Source organism: Oncorhynchus nerka, linkage group LG12, assembly GCF_034236695.1.
Source record: "Oncorhynchus nerka isolate Pitt River linkage group LG12, Oner_Uvic_2.0, whole genome shotgun sequence".
NCBI classification, from domain to species: Eukaryota; Metazoa; Chordata; class Actinopteri; order Salmoniformes; family Salmonidae; genus Oncorhynchus; species Oncorhynchus nerka.
This window is the reverse complement of record NC_088407.1, coordinates 6,072,121-6,096,329: the sequence shown is the minus strand read 5'-3', so window position 1 is coordinate 6,096,329 and position 24,209 is coordinate 6,072,121. Positions and strand designations below refer to the sequence as shown.

Below are 24,209 nucleotides of genomic sequence, written 5' to 3'. Positions count from 1 at the left end.
TGTATATATACGTAATATGACATTTGTAATGTCTTTATTGTTTTGAAACTTCTGTATGTGTAATGTTTACTGTTCATTTTTATTGGATTAAAATCCTGCAGCGCACGCAAGGTCCCCCTGCTCAAGCCAGCGCATGTCCAGGCCCATCTGAAGTTTGCCAATGACCATCTGGATGATCCAGGGGAGGAATGGGAGAAGGTTATGGGGTCTGATGAGACAAAAATAGAGCTTTTTGGTCTAAACTCCACTCGCCGTGTTTAGAGGAAGAAGAAGGATGAGTACAACCCCAAGAACTCCATCCCAACCGTGAAGCATGGAGGTGGAAACATCATTCTTCGGGGATGCTTTTCTGCAAAGGGGACAGGACGACTGCACCGTATTGAGGGGAGGATGGGATGGGGCCATGTATCGCAAGATCTTGGCCAACAACCTTCTTCCTTCAGTAAGAGCATTGAAAATGGGTCGTGGCTGGGTCTTCCAGCATGACAACGACCCGAAACACACAGCCAGGGCAACTAAGGAGTGGCTCCGTAAGAAGGATCTTAGGTCCTGGAGTGGCCTAGCCAGTCTCCAGACCTGAACCCAATAGAAAATCTTTGGAGGGAGCTGAAAGTCTGTATTGCCCAGCGACAGCCCCGAATCATGAAGGATCTGGAGAAGGTCTGTATGGAGGAGTGGGCCAAAATCACTGCTGCAGTGTGTGCAAACCTGGTTAAGTTAAGAACTACAGGAAACGTATGATCTCTGTAATTGCAAACCAAATATTAAGTTCTGCTTTTCTGATGTATCAAATACGTATGTCATGCAATAAAATGCAAATTAATTACTTAAAATGTGCAATACAATGTGATTTTCTGGATTTTTGTTTTAGATTCCATCTCTCACAGTTGAAGTGTACCTATGATAAAAATTACAGACCTCTACATGCTTTGTAAGTAGGAAAACCTGCAAAATCGGCAGTGTATCAAATACTTGTTCTCCCCACTGTAGATAGATAGGAGAGCTTCCACAGACCAACAAAGAATTCGAAAACAAATCAAGTTTTGATAAACTCCTATATCTACTGGGTGAAATATCACAGTGTGCCATCACAGCAGCAAGATTGGTGACCTGTTGCCACAAGAAAAGGGCAACCATTGAAGAACAAACACCATTGTAAATACAACCTATATTTATGTTTATTTAGAGTCCCTTTTGTACTTGAACTACTATTTGCACATCATTACAACTCTGTATATTGACATAATATGACAATTGAAATGTCTTTATTCTTTTGGAACTTCTGTGAGTGTTACACACACACACACAGCAACACACACACACACACAGACACACACCTGAGCGAAGGACGTCTGAGGGTTGAGGATGAGGTTAGTGAAGGTTCTCTTCAGGACCCATCTGAACTGAGTAGAGAAGGAGGTGTTGTACGTGATGGTCCGAGAGGGAGTCTTCACACTGGAGAACAAGAAGAAGATTGTCCATTAACTTGCAGAGGACAGACCAGACCAGACCAGACCAGACAGACAGACAGACAGACAGACAGACAGACAGACAGACAGACAGACAGACAGACAGACAGACAGACAGACAGACAGACAGACAGACAGACAGACAGACAGACAATAGAGAGACCAGACAGACAGACAGACAGACAGACAGACAGACAGACAGACAGACAGACAGACAGACAGACAATAGAGAGACCACAGACAGACAGACAGACAGACAGACAGACAGACAGACAGACAGACAGACAGACAGACAGAGAGACCACAGACAGACAGACAGACAGACAGACAGACAGACAGACAGACAGACAGACAGACAGACAGAGAGAGTGTGTGTTGGTACCTGTACTCTCTGTTCATGGTGATGCGTTCTAACTGGGCCTTGGTCTCTCCATAGTACTGACTGCCCCGGTACTCCTGGACCAGATGGTCCTCGATGTTCTGCCTGGAACTGGTAACCCTGTCTGGGTCAGAGTCTGGGGGAGGGAGGGGGGTTTGGACGGGAGGGGAAGGGATAGAGAGGCCAGAACAGAGGTAAATGGAGGGTGAACAAAGTTAGGGAGGGAGTATCTGAAGAGACAAAATATGTCTCCCATTGGATGACCTGACTGATCCCGCCCACTGACTCTGCTCCTTAGCCAATCAGAACTCACCATCTCCTTCCTTTACCCTGTCGAAGGTGATGGAGGTAGAGTCTCCATTGATCACGTCCAGGAAGAAGTCAGCCGGGTTGTTGTGGGGTTCACAAGTGTACCCTGGGTAACCATGACATCATAGTTGTAATTACATTGTTTATAGATACAGAAAAGGTTTGGATACAGGAAAGGTTGAAACATTGATACACTGAATGCATTTGTTCTTAGTAACCTCTAAAGAGAGACAATATAATGATGGATATAATAACTGTTCCGTAACTCTAGACATTTCATAACTTGGTTTGCCAGCAGAGAGCTGAGACTACACTGTCTGGTTAGCAGGAGGAGTGTGATTTAGACTCACTAGAAACAGGTCATTTCTAAGGATTTAGTCTCACCGATGTTAGAGAAGTAGTCTAGAGCACTCTGAGCGGGGCCGTGGTAAACCTGTTTACCACTAACCAGCAGAGTCAGACTGTCAAACAGACGGAAGATGGAATAACGAGGCTGGTGGATGGACAGGATGATGGTACGGCCATGACTAGACATCCTGATAGAGAGAGAGGAGGAGGGTTAGTGTTACAATACCCAGACTACAATACCCAGACTACAATACCCAGACTACAATACCCAGACTACAATACACAGACTACAACACCCAGACTGCAATACCCAGACTGCAATACCCAGACTGCAATACCCAGACTGCAACACCCAGACTGCAATACCCAGACTGCAATACCCAGACTAACCCGCAGAATTAGCACTACAATACCCAGACTGCAATACCAAGACTACAATACCCAGACTACAATATCCTGACTACAATACCCACCCAGACTACAATTCCCAGTCTACAACACCCAGACTACAATACACAGACTACAATACCCAGACTGCAATACTAAGACTACAATACCCAGATGAACCCGCAGAATTAGCACTACAATACCCAGACTGCAATACCAAGACTACAATACCCAGACTGCAATACCAAGACTACAATACCCAGACTACAATACCCAGACTACAATACCCAGACTACAATACCCACCCAGACTACAATACCCAGACTACATTAACCAGACTAACCCCCAGTATTAGCACTACAATACCCAGACTACAACACCCAGACTGCAACAGACAGACTACAATACCCAGACTACATTAACCAGACTAACCACCCAGTATTAGCACTACAATACCCAGACTACAACACCCAGAATACAATATCCAAACTACAATACCCAGACTACAATAGCCAGTCTACAATATCCAGACTACAATACCCACCCAGACTACAATTTCCAGTCTACAACACCAAGACTATAATAACCAGACTACAATACCCAGACTACAATACCCAGACTAACCCGTAGTATTAGCACTACAATAACCAGACTACAATATCCAGACCATAATACCAGACTACAATACCCAGACTAACCCAAAGTATTAGCACTACAATACCCAGACTATAATACCCAGACTACAATACCCAGACTAACCCAAAGTATTAGCACTACAATAGCCAGACTACAATAACCAGACAACAATACTCAGACTACAATAACCAGACTACAATACCCAGACTACAATAACCAGACTACAATACCCAGACTACAATAACCAGACTACAAAACACAGACTACAATACCCAGACTACAATAACCAGACTACAATACCGAGACGTATCCTCAGCGTTAGCACTATAATACCCAGACTGCAAATCCCAGACAACAATACCCAGACTAACCCCCATTATTAGCACTACAATACCCAGACTACAATACCCAGACTAACCTCCCAGTATTAGCACCACAATACCCAGACTAACCCCCTCAGTATTGGAACTACAATACCCAGACTAACCTCCTCAGTATTGGAACTACAATACCCCGACTACAATACCCAGGCTAACCACTCAGTATTAGAACTACAATACCCAGACTAACCCTACAATATTAGAACTACAATACCCAGGTTCTACCTCTTGAGCAGTAGTAGTACAGAGTTAGCTGTGCTCGCGTCCAGGCCGGTGGTGGGTTCATCCAGAAAGAGAACTACAATACCCAGACTAACCCTACAATATTAGAACTACAATAACCAGGTTCTACCTCTTGAGCAGTAGTAGTACAGAGTTAGCTGTGCTCGCGTCCAGGCCGGTGGTGGGTTCATCCAGAAAGAGAACTACAATACCCAGACTAACCCTACAATATTAGAACTACAATACCCAGGTTCTACCTCTTGAGCAGTAGTAGTACAGAGTTAGCTGTGCTCGCGGTGGTGGGTTCATCCAGAAAGAGAACTACAATACCCAGACTAACCCTACAATATTAGAACTACAATACCCAGGTTCTACCTCTTGAGCTGTAGTAGTACAGAGTTAGCTGTGCTAGCGTCCAGGCCGGTTGTGGGTTCATCCAGAAAGAGAACTACAATACCCAGACTAACCCTACAATATTAGAACTACAATACCCAGGTTCTACCTCTTGAGCAGTAGTAGTACAGAGTTAGCTGTGCTAGCGTCCAGGCCGGTGGTGGGTTCATCCAGAAAGAGAACAGGAGGGTCGATGATCAGCTCCATACCGATGTTTGTCCTCTTCCTTTCCCCTCCTGATATTCCTCTGATCAACTGGGTACCAACCTGGAGACAGAATACACACATTCATAGTCACACACTCTCTCTGTCCTCTCCCCCACATCCCCCCACATAAACCCATCCACACTGACCCGTGAGTCTGCTACTTTAGTGAGGCCCAGTTCTGTGATGAGTCGGTTGACTTTGTCCTCTTTCTCCTTCTGGCTGATGGAGGACGGAAGACGCAACGCTGCAGAGAAACGGAAGTTCTCTCTCACAGTCAGAGTTCCCATCACCACATCATCCTGATGGGGGGTTGGGGGAGAGAGAGAGAGAGGGGGGAGAGAGAGAGGGGGGAGAGGGGGAGAGAGAGAGAGAGAGGGGGGGAGAAAGAGAGAATACGAAGAGTTATCTATCCAAAACGGAGATGTTTGGATAAACCACTTCTCCAATTTATTTGGCTCTATAACAAAGAACAAACAGCAAAAACATAAACATTATCAAATACAAATCTTGGAATCAACAATTAAAGACTACCAGAACCCACTGGAATCTCCAATTACCTTGAATGAGCTACAGGACAAAATAAAACCCATCCAACCCAAAAAGGCATGTGGTGTTGTTGGTATCCTCAATGAAATGATAAAATATACAGACAACAAATTCCAATGGGCTATACTTAAACAATTTAACATCATCCTTAGCTCTTGCATTTCCACAATATTTGGAACCAAGGACTGATCACCCCAATCCACAAAAGTGGAGACAAATTTGACCCCAATAACTACCGTGGGATATGCATCAACAACAACCTTGGGAAAATCCTCTGCATTATCATTAACAGCAGACTCGTACATTTCCTCAGTGAAAACAATGTACTGAGCAAATGCCAAATTGTCTTTTTACCAAATCATCGTACAACAGACCACGTATTCACCTTGCACACCCTAATTGACAAACAAACAAACCAAAACAAAGGCAGCCTTCTCATGCTTTGTTGATTTCAAAAAAGCTTATGACTCAATTTGGCATGAGGGTCTGCTATACAAATTGATGGAAAGTGGTGTTGGGGGTAAAACATATGACATTATAAAATCCATGTACACAAACAACAAGTGTGCGGTTAAAATATGCAAAAAACACACACATTTCTTCCCACAGGGCCGTGGGGTGAGACAGGGATGCAGCTTAAGTCCCACCCTCTTCAACATATATATCGACGAATTGGCGAGGGCACAAGAAACGTCTGCAGCACCCAGCCTCACCCTACTAGAATCTGAAGTCAACTGTCTACTGTTTGCTGATGATCTGGTGCCTCTGTCCCCAACTAAGGAGGGCCTACAGCAGCACCTAGATCTTCTGCAAAGATTCTGTCAGACCTGGGCCCTAACAGTAAATCTCAGTAAGACAAAAATAATGGTGTTCCAAAAAAACGTCTACTTGCCAGGACCACAAATACAAATTCCATCTAGAAACTGTTGCCCTAGAGCGCACAACAACGATACATACCTTGGCCTAAACATCAGCGCCACAGGTAACTTCCACAAAGCTGTGAACGATCTGAGAGACAAGGTAAGAAGGGCATTCTATGCAATCAAAAGGAACATAAAATTAAACATAACAATTAGGATCTGGCTAAAAATACTTGAATCAGTTATGGAACACATTGCCCTTCATGGTTGTGAGGTCTGGGGTCCGCTCACCAACCAAGAATTCACAAAATGGGACGAACACTAAATTGAGACTCTGCACGCAGAATTCTGCAAAAATATCCTCTGTGTACAATGTAAAACACCAAATAATGCATGCAGAGCAGAATTAGGCCGATACCCACTAATTATCAAAATCCAGAACAGAGCCATTAAATTCTACAACCACCTAAAAGGAAGTGATTCCCAAACCTTCCATAACAAAGCCATCACCTACAGAGAGATGAACCTGGAGAAGGGTCCCCTACACGAGCTGGTCCTGGGGCTCTGTTCACAAACACAAACAGACCCCACAGAGCTCCAGGACAGCAACACAATTAGACCCAATCAAATCATGAGAAAACAAAAAGATAATTACTTGACACATTGTAAAAAATTAACAAAAAAACAGCAAACTCGAACACTATTTGGCCCTAAACAGAGAGTACACAGTGGCAGAATACCTGACCACTGTGACTGACCCAAACCTAAGGAAAGCTTTGACTATGTACAGACTCAGTGAGCATAGCCTTGCTATTGACAAAGGCCACCGTAGGCAGACATGGCTCTCAAGAGAAGACAGGCTATGTGCACACTGCCCACAAAATGAACTGGAAACTGAGCTGCACTTCCTAACCTCCTGCCCAGTGTATGACCATATTAGAGACACATATTCCCTCAGATTACACAGACCAACAAAGAATTCGAAAACCACCCCGATATTGTTAAACTCCCATATCTACTGTGTGAAATACCACAGTGTACCATCACAGCAGCAAAAACGTGTGACCTGTTGCCACAAGACAAGGTCAACCAGTGAATAACAAACACCACTGTAAATACAACCCATATTTATGATGATTTATTTTCCCTATTGTACTTTAAAACTTCTTAAAGCTATGAAACGCGTGCCCAAAGTTAACTGCCTGTTACTCAGCCCCAGAAGCTAGGATGAGCATATAATTGGTTGATATGGATAGAAAACACTAAAGTTTCTAAAACCGTTAAATTAATGTCTGTTGAGCTGATTCGGCAAAACCCCGAGGACAAACCCTCCAGGGGGGAAAAAAGAGGTCATAGATTTTCTATGGGAAACCCTATTTATTTATTTACCTGTCTGCAGTTCCTATGGCTTCCACTAGATGTCAACAGTCTTTAGAAATTGGTCGATGTTTTTCTTTTGAGAAATGAAGAAGTAGTGCTATTCATTCCATGTGTCACTCTGAAGGTCCCTACTATTTTTGGTGCGAGTGAACAGGAGCGTGCTGTTATCGTGTTATTTTTCTTCGGTATTGGAAACAGATTATTATCGTCTTAAATTTGACCGATTATTTACATTTTAGGATACCTGAGGTTGGATTAGGAACGTTGTTTGAAATGTTTGAAACAAGTTAACTGGTAACTTATTAGATACGTTGTAGTCATGTTGGGCGAGTTGGAACCGGTTCTGAATCAAACGCGCCAAATAAATTGACATATTGAAAAAAAAAAAAGGAAAAGCAGGAAAAGAAGGAATTTATCAAATTTATCAAACGACCATTCATTGTGTCACTGAGACATTTGGGAAAAAAGATGAAGATCTTCAAAGGATTTATTATATCGTTATTTCTGGCTTTTGTGTCTCACCTGCCTGGTTGAAAAATGATTTTCATGTGTTTGTACGCGGGGCGCTGTCCTCAGATAACATAATCGCATGGTCTGCTTTCGCCATAAAGCCTTTTTGAAATCTGACACAACGGCTGGATTAACAAGATTCATTTTGGTGTATTACACTTATATTTTCGTGTTGAATATTTCACTGGATGTTGTCAAATCTATCCCGCTAATGTCACGGTCGTCCTCCTCTTCATCTGAAGAGGAGAGGCGAGAAGGATCGGAGGACCAAAATGCGGCGTGATATGTGTTCATCATGAATTTTAATAAAGAAAACACTGAACACTGAAACACTATACAAAAAACAGTAAACAAAATAACAACCGTGAAGCTAATGCGAGCTGCGCTGAAACAAGCCATCAACATAGACAATCACCCACAAACAAACCGTGCAACCCAGGATACCTAAGTATGATTCTCAATCAGAGACAACTAATGACACCTGCCTCTGATTGAGAACCATACTAGGCCGAAACATAGAAATACCCAAATCATAGAAAAACAAACATAGACTGCCCACCCCAACTCACACCCTGACCATATTAAATAATGACAAAACAAAGGAAATAAAGGTCAGAACGTGACAGCTAAAGGGTGCGTGAAGGGATCACTAATAGGTTAGTTAACCATTTGTACATCGTTGCAACACTGTATATAATGAACCATTTGAAATGTCTTTATTGTTTTAGAATTTTCTGTGAGTTTAATGTTTCCTGTTCATTTTATTGTTTATTTCACTTTTGTATATTATCTACCTCACTTGCTTTGGCAATGAGAGAGAGACAGAGAGAGAGAGAGACAGAGAGAAAGGGGGAGATGGAGAGAGACAGATTAATAAAGGGATTAATATAGGTTGCATACACATGAAAAACTTCATACCCAAAGCACAAACATTGACACTTGTGACTGTAGTCTGTGTGTGTGTGTGTGTGTGTGTGTGTGTGTGTGTGTGTGTGTGTGTGTGTGTGTGTGTGTGTGTGTGTGTGTGTGTGTGTGTGTGTGTGTGTGTGTGTGTGTGTCCAGTCCCCAACCTGAACCACGTATCCTGAGAGGCATTTGAAGTTGGGAGGTTGAGGAGCTCCGTCTATCAACACCTCTCCAGCCAGACCTGCTGGGTCCTTCCTGGATGCCAGCACATCCAGAAACCTATACACAACACATCCACAACCTTTACACAACTATAACACAACCCCAACCTTTACACAATGACAAACTTTACACAACTATAATACAACCACAACCTTTACACAACTATAATACAACCCCAACGTTTATACAACTATAACACAACCCCAACCATTACAAAACCACAACCTTTACACAACCCTAATACAACCCCAACCTTTACACAACTATAATACAACCCCAACCATTACACAACTATAATACAACACAACCACAACCTTCACACAACTATAATACAACACCAACCTATACACAACTATAATACAACCCCAACCTTACACAACTATAATACAACACAACCTCAACCTTACAAAACTATAATACAACCCCAACCATTACACAACTATAATACATCCCCAACATTTATACAACTAAATACAACCCCAACCTTTACACAACTATAATACAACCCCAACCATTACACAACTATAATACAACCACAACCTTTACACAACTATAATACAACCCCAACCTTTACACAACTATAATAAAACCCCAACCTATACACAACTAAAATACAACAAAACCCCAACCTTTACACAACTATAATACAACACAACCCCAACCTTCACACAACTATAATACAACCCCAACCTTTACACAACCATAATACAACACAACCCCAACCTTTACACAACTATAATACAACCCCAACCTTTACACAACTATAATACAACCCCAACCTATACACAACTATAATACAACCCCAACCTTCACACAACTATAATACAGCAAGACCCCAACCTATACACAACTATAATACAACCCCAACCTTTACACAACTATAATACAACACAACCCCAACCTATACACAACTATAATACAACCCCAACCTATACACAACTATAATACATCCCCAACCTTTATACAACTATAATACAACCCCAACTTTTACACAGCCATAATACAACACAACCCCACCCTTTATACAACTATAATACAACCTCAACCTTTACACAACTATAATACAACCCCAACCTATACACAACTATAATACAACCCCAACCATTACACAACTATAATACAATCCCAACCAATACACAACAATAATACAACCCCAACCTTTACACATCTATAATACAACCCCAACCAATACACAACTATAATACAACCCCAACCTTTACACAACCATAATACAACACAACACCAACCTTTCTACAACCATAATAAAACACAACCCTAACCTTTACCCAACTATAATACAACTCCAACCTTTACACAACTATAATACAACTCCAACCATTACACAACTATACACAACTATAATACAACACAACCACAACCTTTACCCAACTATAATACCTCCAACCTTTACACAACTATAATACAACTCCAACCATTACACAACTATAATACAACCCCAACCTTTACACAACTATAATACAACCCCAACCTTTACACAACTATAATACAACCCCAACCTTTACACATCTATAATACAACCCCAACCAATACACAACTATAATACCAAACAACCACAACTATAATACAACCAACCAACATCTATTACAACCCCAACCTTTACACAACCATAATACAACACAACACCAACCTTTACACAACCATAATAAAACACAACCCCAACCTTTAAACAACTATAATACAACCTCAACCTTTACACAACTATAATACAACAACTTTACACAACTAATACAACTCCAACCATTACACAACTATAATACAACCCCAACCTTTACACAACTATAATAACAACCCAACCTTTACACAACTATAATACAACCCCAACCTTTACACAACTATAATACACCTTTACACAACTATAATACAACACAACCCCAACCTTCACACAACTATAATACAACCCCAACCTATACACAACTATAATACAACCCCAACCTATACACAACTATAATACAACCCCAACCTTTACACAACCATAATACAACACAACCCCAACCTTTACACAACTTTAATACAACCTCAACCTTTACACAACTATAATACAACCCCAACCTTTACACAACTATAATACAACTCCAACCATTACACAACTATAATTTATACACAACTATAATACAACCCCAACCATTTTACAACCACAAAACAACACAACCCCAACCTTTACACAACTATAATACAACCCCAACCAATACACAACACCACAACCTTTACACAACAATAAAACAACCCCAACCTTTACACAACTATAATACAACCCCAACCTTTACACACTATAATAGAACCCAACCAATACACAACTATAATACAAACAACCTTTACACAACTATAATAACAACCCCAACCTTTACACATCTATAAAACAACCCCAACCTTTACACAACTATAATACAACACAACACCAACCTTTCCACAACCATAATACAACACAACCCCAACCTTTACCCAACTATAATACAACACAACCCAACCTTCACACAACTATAATACAACCCCAACCTATACACAACTATAATACAACCCCAACCTTTACACAACTATAATACAACCTCAACCACACAACTATAATACACAACTATAATACAACTCCAACCATTACACAACTATAATACAACCCCAACCATTACACAACTATAATACAACCCCAACCTTTACACAACTATAATACAACCCCAACCTTTACACAACTATAATAAAACCCCAACCATTACACAACTATAATACAACCCCAACCTTTTACAACTATAATAAAACCAAACCAACCTTTACACACTATAAACAACACAACCCCAACCATTACACAACTATAATACAACCCCAACCTATACACAACTATAATACACAACCTTTACACAACCATAATACAAACAACCCCAACCTTTACACAACTATAATGCAACCTCCCAACCTTAATACAACATCATTACACAACTATAATACAACCCCCAACCTATAATACACAACTATAATACCAAACAAACCACACCCTTTACACAACTATAATACAACCCCAACCTTTACACAACTATAATACAACCCCAACCTTTACACAACCATAATATAACACAACCACCAACCTTTCCACAACCAATACAACACAACCCCAACCATTAAACAACTATAATACAACACAACCACAACCTTTACACAACTATAATACAACCCCAACCTTTACACAACTATAATACAACCCCAACCTTTACACAACTATAATACAACACCAACCCAACTATTACCACAACTATAATAAAACCACAACTTTTACACAACTATAATACAACCCCAACCATTACACAACTATAAAACAAATCCCCAACCTTTACACAACTATAATACAACACAACCACAATACAACTATAATACAACCCCAACCTTTACACAACTATAATACAACCCCAACCATTACACATCTATAATACAACCCCAACCATTACACATCTATAATACAACCACAACCTTTACACAACCATAATACAACAAACACCAACATTTACACAACTATAATACAACACAACCCCAACCTTCACACAACTATAATACAACACAACCAACCTTTACACAACATATAATACAACCCCAACCTTTACACAACTATAATACAACCTTTCAACCTTTACACAACTATAATACAACAAAACCCCAACCTTTACACAACTATAATACAACCCCAACCTTCACACAACTATAATACAACCCCAACCTATACACAACTATAATACAACCCCAACCTTTACACAACTATAATACACACAAGTCCCCAACCTTTACACAACTATAATGCAACCTCAACCTTTACACAACTATAATCCAACATTACACAACTATAATACAACCCAACCTATACACAACTATAATACAACCCCAACCATTACACAACTATAATACAACCCCAACCAATACACAACACAACACTTTATACACAACTATAATACAACCCCAACCTTTACACAACTATAATACAACCCCAACCTATACACAACATAATACCCAACACCAACTTTACACAACCATAATATTATACAACACAACCACAACCTTTACACAACTATAATACAACCCCAACCTATACACAACTATAATACAACCCCAACTATGATACAACTCCAACCATTACACAACTATAATACAAATCCACAACTATAATAACAACCCAACCTTTACACAACTATAAAACAACCCCAACCTATACACAACTATAATACAACAAAACCCCAATACAACCCCAACCTTCACACAACTATAATACAACCCCAACCTATACACAACTATAATACAACCCCAACCTTACACAACTATAATACAACCAAACCAACCTTTACTACAACCATAATACAACACAACACAACCCCCAACTATAATACAACCCAACCTTTACACAACTTTAATACAACCTCCAACCTTTACACAACTATAATACAACCCCAACCTTTCACAACTATAATTCAACCCCAACCTATACACAACTATAATACAACCCCAACCATTTTACAACTATAATACAACCCAAACCAATACACAAAACAACACAACCCCAACCATTACACAACTATAATACAACCCCAACCAATACACAACACAACACAACCTTTACACAACAATAAAACAACCCCAACCTTTACACAACTATAATACAACCCCAACCTTTACACATCTATAATACAACCCCAACCAATACACAACTATAATACCAAACAACCACACCCTTTACACATCTATAATACAACCCCAACCTTTACACATCTATAATACAACCCCAACCTTTACACAACCATAATACAACACAACACCAACCTTTCCACAACCATAATACAACACAACCCCAACCTTTACCCAACTATAATACAACACAACCACAACATTTACCCAACTATAATACAACCCCAACCTTTACACAACTATAATACAACCCCAACCTTTACACAACTATAATACAACCCCAACCTTTACACAACTATAATAAAACCCCAACCTTTACACAACTATAATACAACCCCAACCTATACACAACTATAATAAAACAAAACCCCAACCTTTACACAACTATAATACAACACAACCCCAACCTTCACACAACTATAATACAACCCCAACCATTACAAAACTATAATACAACCCCAACCATTACACATGTATAATACAACCCCAACATTTACACAACTAAAATACAACAAAACCCCAACATTTACACAACTATAATACAACACAACCCCAACCTTCACACAACTATAATACAACCCCAACCTTTACACAACCATAATACAACACAACCCCAACCTTTACACAACTATAATACAACCTCAACCTTTACACCACTATAATACAACACAACCCCAACCTATACACAACTATAATACAACCCCAACCTTTACACAACTATAATACAACCTCAACCTATACACAACTATAATACAACCCCAACCTTCACACAACTATAATACAACAAGTCCCCAACCTATACACAACTATAATACAACCCCAACCTTTACACAACTATAATACAACACAACCCCAACCTATACACAACTATAATACAACCCCAACCTATACACAACTATAATACATCCCCAACCTTTATACAACTATAATACAACCCCAACCTTTACACAGCCATAATACAACACAACCCATACAACTATAAACAACCCCAACCTTTACACAACTATAATACAACCCCAACCTATACACATCTATAATACAACCCCAACCAACTTTACACAACTATAATACAAAACAACTATAATACAACACCTTTACACAATAATACAACCCCAACCTTACATCCATAATACAACACACACAACTATAATACAACCCCAACCTTTACACAACTATAATATACCCCAATACAACACAACCCCAACCTTTACACAACCATAATACAACACAACACCAACCTTTACATCCAACTATAATACAACACAACCCAACCTTTACCCAACTATAATACAACCCAACCTTTACACAATAATCTATAATACAACCCCAACCATTACACAACATAATACAACACAACCCCAACCTTTACACAACTATAATACAACCCCAACCTTTACACAACTATAATACAACTCCAACCTTTACACAACTATAATACAACTCCAACCATTACACAACTATAACACATCCCCAACCTTTACACAACTATAATACAACACAACCACAACCTTTACCCAACTATAATACAACCCGAACCTTTACACAACTATAATACAACCCGAACCTTTACACATCTATAATACAACCCCAACCAATACACAACTATAATACCAAACAACCAACCCTTTACACATCTATAATACAACAACCTTTACATCTATAATACAACCCCAACCTTTACACAACCATAATACAACACAACACCAACCTTTACACAACCATAATACAACACAACCCCAACAACTATTAAACAACTATAATACAATCAACCTTTACACAACTATAATACAACCCCAACCTTTACACAACTATGATACAACTTTACCAACCATTACACAACTATAATACAACCCCAACCTTTACACAACTATAAACAACCCCAACCTTTACACAACTATAATACAACCCCAACCTTACACAACTATAATACAACAACCCCAACCTATACACAACTATAATACAACAAAACCCCAACCATTACACAACTATAATACAACCCCAACCAATACACAACTATAATACAACCCCAACCTATACACAACTATAATACAACCCCAACCTTTACACAACCATAATACAACACAACACAACCCCAACCTTTACACAACTATAATACAACCCAACCTTTACACAACTATAATACAACCCCAACTATAATACAACAACTATAATACAACCCAACCATTACACAACTATAATACAACCCCAACCAATACATCCCCAACCTATACACAACTATAATACAACCCCAACACAATTTTACAACTATAATACAACCCAAACCAATACACAAAACAACACAACCCCAACCATTACACAACTATAATACAACCCCAACCAATACACAACACAGCACAACACAACACACAACCTTTACACAACAATAAAACAACCCCAACCTTTACACAACTATAATACAACCCCAACCTTTACACATCCCAATAACAACTATAATACAAACAACCACACCCTTTACACAACTATAATACAACCCCATTACACAACTTTACACAACCTTTACACAACTATAATACAACCCACAACCTTTACACAACTATAATACAACACTTTACACAACCAACCTATAATACAGCCCCAACCTTTACAAACCATAATACAACACAACCCCAACCTTTACCCAACTATAATACAACACAACCACAACCTTTACCCAACTATAATACAACCCCAACCTTTACACAACTATAATACAACCCCAACCTTTACACAACTATAATACAACCCCAACCTTTACACAACTATAATACAACCTCAACCTTTACACAACTATAATACAACCCCAACCTTTACATAACTATAATACAACTCCAACCATTACACAACTATAATACAACCCCAACCATTACACAACTATAATACAACCCCAACCTTTACACAACTATAATACAACCCCAACCTTTACACAACTATAATAAAACCCCAACCTTTACACAACTATAATACAACCCCAACCTATACACAACTATAATAAAACAAAACCCCAACCTTTACACAACTATAATACAACACAACCCCAACCTTCACACAACTATAATACAACCCCAACCTATACACAACTATAATACAACCCCAACCTTTACACAACCATAATACAACACAACCCCAACCTTTACACAACTATAATGCAACCTCAACCTTTACACAACTATAATACAACTCCAATCATTACACAACTATAATACAACCCAACCTATACACAACTATAATACAACCCCAACCATTACACAACTATAATACAACCCCAACCAATACACAACACAACACATCCCCAACCTATACACAACTATAATACAACCCCAACCTTTCCACAACTATAATACAACCCCAACCTATACACAACTATAATATAACCCCAACCATTACATAACTATAATACAACCTCAACCAATACACAACACAACCCCAACCATTAAACAACTATAATACAACCCCAACCAATACACAACACAGCACAACACAACACAACCCCAACCTTTACACAACAATAATACAACCCCAACCTTTACACAACTATAATACAACCCCAACCTTTACACATCTATAATACAACCCCAACCAATACACAACTATAATACCAAACAACCACAACCTTTACACAACCATAATACAACACAACACCAACCTTTACCCAACTATAATACAACACAACCACAACCTTTACCCAACTATAATACAACCACAACTTTTACACAACTATAATACAACCCCAACCATTACACAACTATAACACATCCCCAACCTTTACACAACTATAATACAACACAACCACAACCTTTACCCAACTATAATACAACCCCAACCTTTACACAACTATAATACAACCCCAACCTTTACACATCTATAATACAGCCCCAACCTTTACAAATCTATAATACAACCCCTACCTTTACACAACCATAATACAACACAACCCCAACCTTTACCCAACTATTATACAACACAACCACAACCTTTACCCAACTATAATAGAACCCCAACCGTTACCCAACTATAATACAACCCCAACCTTTACACAACTATAATACAACCCCAACCTATACACAACTATAATACAACAAAACCCCAACCTTTACACAACTATAATACAACACAACCCCAACCTTCACACAACTATAATACAACCCCAACCTATACACAACTATAATACAACCCCAACCTTTACACAACCATAATACAACACAACCCCAACCTTTACACAACTATAATGCAACCTCAACCTTTACACAACTATAATACAACTCCAATCATTACACAACTATAATACAACCCAACCTATACACAACTATAATACAACCCCAACCATTACACAACTATAATACAACCCCAACCAATACACAACACAACACATCCCCAACCTATACACAACTATAATACAACCCCAACCTTTACACAACTATAATACAACCCCAACCTATACACAACTATAATATAACCCCAACCATTACATAACACAACCTCAACCAATACACAACACAACCCCAACCATTAAACAACTATAATACAACCCCAACCAATACACAACACAGCACAACACAACACAACCCCAACCTTTACACAACAATAATACAACCCCAACCTTTACACAACTATAATACAACCCCAACCTTTACACATCTATAATACAACCCCAACCAATACACAACTATAATACCAAACAACCACAACCTTTACACAACCATAATACAACACAACACCAACCTTTACCCAACTATAATACAACACAACCACAACCTTTACCCAACTATAATACAACCACAACTTTTACACAACTATAATACAACCCCAACCAATTACACAACTATAACAATAAAACAACCCCAACCTTTACACAACTATAATACAACCCCAACCTTTACACATCTATAATACAACCCCAACCTTTACACAACTATAATACAAACCCCAACCTTTACACATCTATAATACAACCCCAACCTTTACACAATCTATAATACAACCCCAACCTTTACACAACCATAATACAACACAACACCAACCTTTACACAACCATAATACAACACAACCCCAACCTTTACCCAACTATAATACAACACAACCACAACCTTTACACAACTATAATACAACCCCAACCTTTACACAACTATAATTACCTTTACACAACTATAATACAACCCCAACCTATAATTCCAACCATTACACAACTATAATACAACCCCAACCATTACACAACTATAATACAACCCCAACCTTTACACAACTATAATACAACCCCAACCTTTTACACAACTATAATAAACCCCAACCTTTACACAACTATAATACAACCCCAACCTATACACAACTATAATAAAACAAAACCCCAACCTTTACACAACTATAATACAACCCCAACCTTCACACAACTATAATACAACCCCAACCTATACACAACTATAATACAACCCCAACCTTTACACAACCATAATACAACACAACCCCAACCTTTACACAACTATAATGCAACCTCAACCTTTACACAACTATAATACAACTCCAATCATTACACAACTATAATACAACCCAACCTATACACAACTATAATACAACCCCAACCATTACACAACTATAATACAACCCCAACCAATACACAACACAACACATCCCCAACCTATACACAACTATAATACAACCCCAATTTCCACAACTATAATACAACCCCAACCTATACACAACTATAATACAACCCCAATACACAACCATTACAACACAACAACCTTTACACAACTATAATGCAACCTCAACCTTTACACAACTATAATACAACTCCAATCATTACACAACTATAATACAACCCAACCTATACACAACTATAATACAACCCCAACCATTACACAACTATAATACAACCCCAACCAATACACAAACAACACATCCCCAACCTATACACAACTATAATACAACCCCAACCTATACACAACTATAAATAACAACCACATAACTATAATACAACCTCAACCAATACAACACAACCCCAACCATTAAACAACTATAATACAACAACCAATACACAACTTACAGCACAACACAAACAACCCCAACCTTTACACAACAATAATACAACCCCAACCTTACAACTATAATACAACCCCAACCTTTACAACATCTATAATACAACCCCAACCAATACACAACTATAATACAAACAACCACAGACCTTTACACAACCATAATACAACACAACACCAACCTTTACCCAACTATAATACAACCTTACAGTACCCAACTATAATACAACCACAACTTTTACACAACTATAATACAACCCCAACCATTACACAACTATAACTTACATCCCCAACCTTTACACAACTATAATACAACACAACCACAACCTTTACCCAACTATAATACAACAACCTTTACACAACTATAATACAGTGACAATCTATAATACAGCCCCAGGTCTATAATACAACCCTACAGTTAACAACCATAATACAACACAACACCAACATTTACACAACCATAATACAACACAACCCCAACCTTTACCCAACTATTATACAACACAACCACACCTTTACCCAACTATAATAGACCCCAACAGTGAAATAATACAACCCCAACCTTTACACAACTATAATACAACCCCAACCTATACACAACTATAATACAACAAAACCCCAACCTTTACACAACTAGTACAACACAACCCCAACCTTGAAAACTATAATACAACAAGGTATAGTAGACTATAATACAACCCCAACCTTTACACAACCATAATACAACACAACCCCAACCTTTACACAACTATAATGCAACCTCAACCTTTACACAACTATAATACAACTCCAATCATTAGACAACTATAATGAAACCTATACAACAACTATAATACAACCCCAACCATTACACAACTATAATACAACAACCAATACACAACACAGTGACAATCCCCAACCTATACACAACTATAATACAACCCCAACAGTGAAAACTATAATACAACAACCTATACACAACTATAATATACAGTTACATAACTATAATACAACCTGAATACAACACAAGACCTTAAACAATATAATACAACAGGTGTATAGACCTTTACACAAAATGCTACAACCCCAACCAACAACTGTAGTAGACCTTTACACAGTATAAATGCTGACCAAACAAACAAGGTTTACAACCATAATACAACACAACACACCAACCTTTACAACAACTATAATACAACACAGACCTTTACACTATAATACAAACAACTTTACACAACTATAATACAACCCCAACCATTACACAACAGTAAAATGCCAATACAACAGGTGTAGTAGACACAACCACAACCTTGAAACTAATACAACAGGTACACAACTATAATACAAGACCTTACACATGAAATGCTGAATACAAATCTATAGTAGACCTTTACAGTGAAATGCTGAATACAACAACATTTAGTAGACCTAATACAAGTGACAATGCTGAATACAACAGTGTGTAGACCTTACAGTGAAATGCTGAATACAACAGGTAATAGTACCCCAACCTTTACACACTATAATACAACCCCAATACAACAGGTATAATACAACAAAACCCCAACCTTTACACAACTATAATACAACACAACCCCAACCTTCACACAACTATAGTACAACCCCAACCTATCACAACTATAATACAACCCAACTTTACACAACCATAATACAACACAACCCCAACCTTTACACAACTATAATGCAACCTCAACCTTTACACAACTATAATACAACCAATCATTACACAACTGAAATACAACCCAACCTATACACAACTATAATACAACCCCAACCAATACACAACACAACAATCCCCAACCTACAACAACTATAATACAACCCCAACCTTTACACAACTGAAATACAACCCCAACCTAACACAACCAGGTAATACAGTAGACCCAACATTTACACAACCTAATACAACACAACAACCTTTACCCAACTAGTAGACCTTACAGTGAAACTATAATACAACAATCTTTACACAACTATAAAACAACCCCAACCTTGAAATCTATAATACAACAAGGTTTAGACAACTACAATACAACTCAACCCCAACCTTTACAACTATAATACAACACAACCCCAACCTTTACACCACTATAATACAATACATTACACAACTATAATACAACCTCAACCTTTACATAACTATAATACAACCCCAACCTTTACACATCTATAAGACCTCAACCTTTACACATCTATAATACAACCCCAACCTTTACACAACTACAATACAACTCAACCCCAACCTTTACACAACTATAATACAACACAACCCCAACCTTTACACAACTATAACACAACCCCAACCCCAACCTTTACACAACTACAATACAACTCAACCCCAACCATTACACAACTATAATACAACACAACCCCAACCTTTACACAACTATAATACAACACAACCCTAACCTTTACACAACTATAACACAACCCCAACCTTTACACAACTATAATACAACCCCAACCATTACACAACTATAATACAACCAACCATTACACAAATATAATACAATACAACTTTTTTTAAACAACCACATCACAACCATTCGTCATAATGTTTGTCAGTATAATGTTAGCTCACAACGTTCAACGAGAGTCACAGGTTTGTCAGAGTCAGCTGGAAATGTCACTTACGATGACTTCCCGCTTCCTGTGGCCCCCATGATAGCGTTCAGCCCTGGTTTCATCAGACCGCTGTAGAGACAGGAAACAACCGTCTGTTAGTGCTGAGCTGGACAACAGATCTGATGCCCCAGCAGATACTCTCAAGAGAACGGTTGGCAGTTGGTTATTTTTCAAAACCTCTATATGATTCTAATATAATAAGAATATATGTGATTTAGCTGAGGCTTACATATCAAATTAAAGTTTATTTGTCACATGCGCCGAATACAACAGGTGTAGACCTTACAGTGAAATGCTGAAGACAACAGGTGTAGTAGACCTTACAGTGAAATGCTGAATACAACAGGTGTAGTAGACCTCACGGTGAAATGCTGAATACAACAGGTGTAGTAGACCTTACAGTGAAATGCTGAATACAACAGGTGTAGTAGACCTTACAGTGAAATGCTGAATACAACAGGTGTAGTAGACCTTACAGTGAAATGCTGAATACAACAGGTGTAGTAGACCTTACAGTGAAATGCTGAATACAACAGGTGTAGTAGACCTTACAGTGAAATGCTGAATACAACAGGTGTAGTAGACCTTACAGTGAAATGCTGAATACAACAGGTGTAGACCTTACAGTGAAATGCTGAATACAACAGGTGTAGTAGACCTTACAGTGAAATGCTGAATACAACAGGTGTAGTAGACCTCACAGTGAAATGCCGAATACAACAGGTGTAGTAGATCTCACAGTGAAATGCTGAAGACAACAGGTGTAAGAGACCTTACAGTGAAATGCTGAATACAACAGGTGTAGTAGACCTCACTGTGAAATGCTGAATACAACAGGTGTAGTAGACCTCACAGTGAAATGCTGAATACAACAGGTGTAGTAGACCTCACAGTGAAATGCTGAATACAACATGTGTAGTAGACCTCACAGTGAAATGCTGAATACAACAGGTGTAGTAGACCTCACAGTGAAATGCTGAATACAACAGGTGTAGTAGACCTCACAGTGAAATGCTGAATACAACAGGTGTAGTAGACCTCACAGTGAAATGCTGAATACAACAGGTGTAGTAGACCTCACAGTGAAATACTGAATACAACAGGTGTAGTAGACCTTACAGTGAAATGCTGAATACAACAGGTGTAGTAGACCTTACAGTGAAATGCTGAATACAACAGGTGTAGTAGACCTCACAGTGAAATGCTGAATACAACAGGTGTAGTAGACCTTACAGTGAAATGCTGAATACAACAGGTGTAGTAGACCTTACAGTGAAATGCTGAATACAACAGGTGTAGTAGACCTTACAGTGTTGCTGAATACAACAGGTGTAGTAGACCTTACAGTGTTGCTGAATACAACAGGTGTAGTAGACCTTACAGTGAAATGCTGAATTTTAATGTATAATGAGGTATTTCAGGTGATGTTGTGGTGTTGCTGTAGGTAGGGAGTATATAATGGGGTATATCAGGTGATGTTGCTGTAGGTAGGGAGTATATAATGAGGTATTTCAGGTGATGCTGTTGTAGGTAGGGAGTATATAATGAGGTATATCAGGTGGTGTTGCTGTAGGTAGGGAGTATATAATGGGGTATATCAGGTGATGTTGCTGTAGGTAGGGAGTATATAATGGGGTATATCAGGTGATGTTGCTGTAGGTAGGGAGTATATAATGAGGTATATCAGGTGGTGTTGTAGGTAGGGAGTGTATAATGAGGTATTTCAGGTGATG

General features: G+C 38.7%; 1 protein-coding gene across 1 annotated transcript in view; it reads right to left on the bottom strand.

Moving 5' to 3' along the window:
* The window catches only part of LOC115128019 (broad substrate specificity ATP-binding cassette transporter ABCG2-like), a 69,706-nt gene that overhangs the window by 27,134 nt on the left and 18,363 nt on the right, over nucleotides 1-24,209 (bottom strand). Inside the window, exons 3-10 of the mRNA XM_065025182.1 lie at nucleotides 22,486-22,545; nucleotides 9,097-9,211; nucleotides 4,877-5,029; nucleotides 4,633-4,790; nucleotides 2,542-2,693; nucleotides 2,162-2,263; nucleotides 1,852-1,984; nucleotides 1,338-1,455 (exon numbers count right to left, since the gene is read on the bottom strand). Of these exons, the coding sequence (XP_064881254.1) occupies nucleotides 1,338-1,455; nucleotides 1,852-1,984; nucleotides 2,162-2,263; nucleotides 2,542-2,693; nucleotides 4,633-4,790; nucleotides 4,877-5,029; nucleotides 9,097-9,211; nucleotides 22,486-22,545 (991 nt within the window). The remainder of the gene's footprint in view (nucleotides 1-1,337; nucleotides 1,456-1,851; nucleotides 1,985-2,161; nucleotides 2,264-2,541; nucleotides 2,694-4,632; nucleotides 4,791-4,876; nucleotides 5,030-9,096; nucleotides 9,212-22,485; nucleotides 22,546-24,209) is intronic.